This window comes from Apaloderma vittatum, unplaced genomic scaffold, assembly GCF_000703405.1.
Source record: "Apaloderma vittatum isolate BGI_N311 unplaced genomic scaffold, ASM70340v1 scaffold8371, whole genome shotgun sequence".
In the NCBI taxonomy this organism is placed as follows: domain Eukaryota; kingdom Metazoa; phylum Chordata; class Aves; order Trogoniformes; family Trogonidae; genus Apaloderma; species Apaloderma vittatum.
This window is the reverse complement of record NW_009700802.1, coordinates 97,977-103,122: the sequence shown is the minus strand read 5'-3', so window position 1 is coordinate 103,122 and position 5,146 is coordinate 97,977. Positions and strand designations below refer to the sequence as shown.

At 42.6% G+C, this 5,146-nt stretch overlaps 1 protein-coding gene across 1 annotated transcript; it reads left to right on the top strand.

The window, feature by feature from the left end:
* Positions 1 to 257: 257 nt before the first annotated feature.
* Positions 258 to 4,721, top strand: RAD1 (RAD1 checkpoint DNA exonuclease). The gene is made up of 5 exons (XM_009878877.1): positions 258 to 461; positions 729 to 873; positions 3,627 to 3,885; positions 4,043 to 4,141; positions 4,459 to 4,721. Exons 1-5 carry the CDS (start codon positions 258 to 260, stop codon positions 4,640 to 4,642), a joined length of 891 nt encoding a protein of 296 aa, XP_009877179.1. The 3' UTR covers positions 4,643 to 4,721.
* Positions 4,722 to 5,146: the final 425 nt, after the last annotated feature.

The following is a 5,146-nucleotide window of genomic DNA, read 5'->3' as shown; positions in this document are numbered from 1 at the left end:
GCATGGCTTCACAAAGGGCAGGTCCTGCCTGACCAGCCAAGTGGCCATATATGATTGAGTGTGACTACTTCAGTGGACAAGGGAAGAGCTTGGGATATCCTCTGCCTGGACTTTGGCAAGGCCTTTGACAGGGCCCCCCACAACACCCTTCTCTCTAAATTGCAGAGAGATGGATTTGATGGCTGAACTGTTCAGTGGATGAGGAATTGGTTGGATGGTCATATCCAGACGGAAGTGGTCAGTGGCTTGAAGTCCAGATGGAGGCGGGTGATGGAGGCGATCCTTTGGAGTCTGTTCAGGGACCAGTGCTGTTTGATAGGTTCATCAGTCATATAAACAGTGAGATTGAGTGCACTCTCAACAAGATTCCAGATGTCAGCAAGCTGAGTGGTGTGATCAACATTCCAGAGGGGCAGGATATCCTCCAGGGGCACCTGGACAGGCTGGAGAAGTGGGTCCACGTGAGAGTTCATGAAGTTCAACAAGGCCTGGACATCCATGGACCTTTAAAGGTCTCATCCAACACAAGCTGTTCCATGAGTCTATGATTCTAGCTCCCTGAATGTTTCCAGCTCCAGAAGCAGGGAGCTTTGGGCTTTAAGGTTTCATACTTATGCCTTGGTACTTTGTTTTCTTTAATTGATACTGTCTTATATGTAGAAATCTCTTTGTATTGTGCTGAAGTGCTGAATTTAAGGAAATAAGTGTAAACTCTAAAACAATTACAGAAACTCCACTCCTCATCTCTTTTCTTTGTCTTACAGGCAGAAATTTTTCAGGACTTTGCTGTTCAGGAGGAATCGGTGACGTTCCAGATTAATTTGTCTGTTCTTCTTGACTGCTTGACCATTTTCGGTACCAGTTCTTCACCAGGTATGATGCATATTTACCTTGACAGTGTACATATATCATGTATAATCACATGATGAAGCCTATACATAGCTATAGGGAGATTTCCAGTCTTGAAAGAAACTTCTGACTTCCTCACCTGAGCATGGCAGCTATCACTGTTAAGCAGGATCCATCCTATTTACTTAAGCTAATACATGTGTCTGCTGTGATAACAGTCGATGGAGAGAAGAAGGGAGCTCATAGATGTGAGCCTAGCCAGTGTGTCAGGGACCACTGCAGCAGGAGGGGCTAAAAGAGGCTGATTACTTTGGAAGATGGAATAAACGTATGTGCCTGTGTGATACTATTGGGGTAACTGAGGGACAGAGGAGTCTTCATGTGAAGATATTTTGCCCTGAATCTGTTTAAAGGACAAAAGAGCCACTTGTTTTGGGAGAGAACCTTTTTTTGGCATGAGGTCCAGTGAACAGCTGCAGCTTGTACTCTGGCTCTGGTTTGGGGCTGAAGATCTCAAATAGTTTCTGTAATCTTGATAAAAACCATGTCAAATAATTTGTTCAGGCTTGTTTAGCAAGTTTTCTGATGTTTAGGCTGGAGTATTGACTCTGAGGCCAGTGCTGTACCAGATGACTGACGCATGCGGTGACTGCCTTTCCCATCCATCTATTTTCAGTCTAGGGTCCAGACCATCCACATCATACGAATCATAATTTGTTCCCAAATGTCCTTCACTTAAGGGGAGAAGGTGTACACAGCTGACAGAATAGTTACTCTGCAGCCCATTCAGTTTAGTCAGTATGGATGCAGAGGGGGACAAGGTTCGCTCTACCAGGGATGGTGCTTCATACTGTCATGGGCTTTTAAGTGGCCAGTAGGGTAGGCTGGACATACCTCATCATCAGTCTAAAAGACTACAAACTGGGGCAGCCTCCTGTCAGAGCTGTCACTTGGAGCTGAAAAATCATGAAGGCTGACAGAACATCTTAAGGCCACAGGCGATCTGCACTGGGCTTACAAGGCACTCGGACTGACTAATTGCTGTGAACTGTAGTGGAAATCAGCACACTGAGAGACCGTATGGACATAGCTTGGAATTTGTCTTGCTAAGAAAACATTTTTTATCAAATAAAAAATAAATGTTATTTCTTTTCCAATGTTTCTGTGACTTGTGCAACCCTGGAACATCTAGCTGTGTCAAAAACATTAACAAGGGTACTCATAAGTTAAGTTAGGAAATGTTCTGGTGCAGATTTACTCAGCTTGAAGTCTTCAGGGGTTCCAGGTAGCATCACCAGTTCACTGTGCTCCTGCTGCCAATGCAATAGCTGTTTTGTGCACCTTCTCTTCCTTTCCTGAGGCTATACCTGCATCTGCTCTGTGAGCGTTATCGCTAGCTCGCGGATAAGGTACTGAGGAATGATACGTACTTAAGGTCTTACAAGAAATCTGTGGCTGGATTGAGTAGCACTTCAAGTACTCTAAGAGCACTTCAGGTCTTGCTTGTCAAATGTGTGAATTACAGAAATCAAACAGACTGTGGTTTTGATCCTGTTTGTAGTCTTTTTCAGTGACAGAGGTTGTCGGTATTTGCCTCCACAATTAGATATTAAGTTATATGAACCTGTTTGTTTTAAGAAAAAAACCCCAGTTCTTAGTGAATTGTCCAAAAGGACATGGACCTGTTGGAGAAGGTCCAAAGTAGGCCACAAAGATGAGGCCACAGGCTAAGAGAGTTGAAGTTGTGCAGCCTGGAGAAGGGAAGGCTCTGAGGAGACCATTACAATGGCTTTCCAGGACCCAAAGGAAAGCTGAGGAGGGACTGCTTATCAGGGAGTGATAGGGTGAGAGGTAACAGTTTCAAACTCGAACAAGGTAGGTTTAGATTAGACATCAGGAAGAAGTTCTTCACTGTGAGGGTGGTGAGGCACCGGCACAGGCTGCCCAGAGAAGCTGTGGAAGCCCCTCCCTGGAAGTGTCCAAGGCCAGGCTGGACGGGGCTGTGAGCAACCTGGTCTGGTGGGAGGTGTCCCTGCCCAGGGCAGGGAGTTGGAACTAAATGATCTTTAAGGTCGCTTCCAAGCCAGACCATTCTATGATTCTATGAATTCTATTTCCTATAAATTCTGTGGTTTTTTTCCTTTGATGGTTGTTCAAAAAATATTTTCACAAGTGAAAATAACTGTAAGTTAGCATGACTGCCTGGATGCTATGGGATGCACTGTGTGTTCAAGTGGAGTGACAGCATGGCAGTTTTTCTGGGCAGTTCTACCCTTGCAGCTGTGTGCTGAACTCCATGTCCCTTTGCTGTTTCTGTTGTGACTGTGACCTGAAGATCTAAATTAACCATACAAAGCAGCACTCTGATTTTGGGAATTGAAACATTCAGATTATGATTATCTGGCAGAAGGGGGATGTGACTGTAATGCAAGCTGAATTGTGTTAACAGTTTGGGTTGCACAAGTAAAGAAAGATGATGTGAGCCAGGGAGAGCCTCAGGACTGTGGAGGATTTTCCAAATCCACTGGTGTTAGCCTGATTTCGATTTGAACTGGTGTCTATGCACAGATCATTTCATTTTGCTGCATAACCATTAGCACTTTACAGGGTGTCTAGGAGTCTGCAGTAAGCAAGCTACATTGGTGTATTGGAGGCTGGACCAAACATGCTGAATCAAATTGATCTGTGCCCCATATGCTGGTAAAATTTGAATTTTCTATGTGATCAGATGTGCTACCTAGCTCTCTGAAGAATGTATATTTCATTCTCTTTTTCAGGAACATCAACAGCCCTTAGGATGTGTTATCGTGGTTATGGTTATCCCTTGATGCTGTTCTTGGAAGAAGGAGGAGTAGTGACAGTGTGCAAAATTAACACTCAAGAGCCCAATGAGTTATTAGACTTTGATTTCTGCAGTACAAAGGTTGTTAATAAAATTATCCTGCAGTCAGAGGGGCTACGAGAAGCATTTGCTGAACTGGATATGACGAGTGAAGTTCTGCAGATTACCATGTCACCAGATAAACCCTACTTCAGGTACTGGAAACTATACTTTCAACTCTGATATTCATGCCTGGCCTCCGCTGGGAAGTGTTTTGTGGAACAGCCATTGAGATACGCACAATGACCGATTCTGACGAGTTTTTAGAGAGCTGTGATGAGGTATTTTGAGATGGTGCCCTTTGTATTTCAGGTTATCCACTTTTGGAAACTCAGGAAGTGCGCATCTGGACTACCCAAGGGACTCTGATTTGATGGAAGCATTCCACTGTACCCAGACGCAGACAAACAGGTCAGGAAATCTGTGATCGGTGCTCTCTGTAGCAGATTGTGGGTTCTTGCTGAAGAGTTAAAAACCCCTGGTTTTGCATTACTGTGACATTTATTTTGCTAGTATCAGGGGGAAAAATACCTCTGATTTGGTACAAGTCTGTATACGATCAAAAGCTAAAGCGAGAACAATGTCTGTCTGATGTTGTTACTGGGAAAAGATTAAATTAAGATGTTGCTAATTGTTTTTTAGTTATTCTATGGCTTTAATTGGGAGTAACATTTCAGCTTCTCTCTGCATGGGACATTTTTTCAGATGACTTTTTTTTTCCCCTGCAGGTACAAGATTTCTTTGCTTAAACCATCTTCAAAAGCACTGGCTTTATCTTGTAAAGTGTCCATTCGAACAGATGCTCGAGGATTTCTTTCACTGCAATATATGATTAGGAATGAAGATGGACAGATCTGTTTTGTGGAATACTATTGTTGCCCTGATGAGGATATTACTGAAGCAGAACTGTAGGCGTATGTTTTGGCATCTGTATTGTATTTATGGTTCTATAAAATACTATATTTTTTTATAAAACTGAATGAGAGCTGTAAAGATTGTCAGACATAACATTGTTATTTATTTTAACTCTGAAATTAAAAATACTAAGACTTCCTTTATATTCCCTTGCAGAAGTTTCTTAGCCTTGACTCAAAAAACTGAAGCTGAAAAAGCAAAAAGGGGAGTTGATCTCCTGTAGCCCCTGATTCCAGCAGAGATGTTGAAGTGGTGTTCATGTAGTATGTTGCTGCTTTTCATAGTATTCTCCAATAATTTATATTTGTCTCTTGTTTTTTTGGCTTTTTATTGTTCTAAGCAATTACACAAGGGAAAATTTGAATGCTAGCTCTGTGTTAGCCAGTTAACTTTCAGTGACTTAAAACCAAAGTTGTCTTGAAAGATCATGACATTTTAAAACTGATTTCTTAATAGCAGCAGATGGTGTCTTTCTGGCAAATGCTGACATCTCTTCCTGGT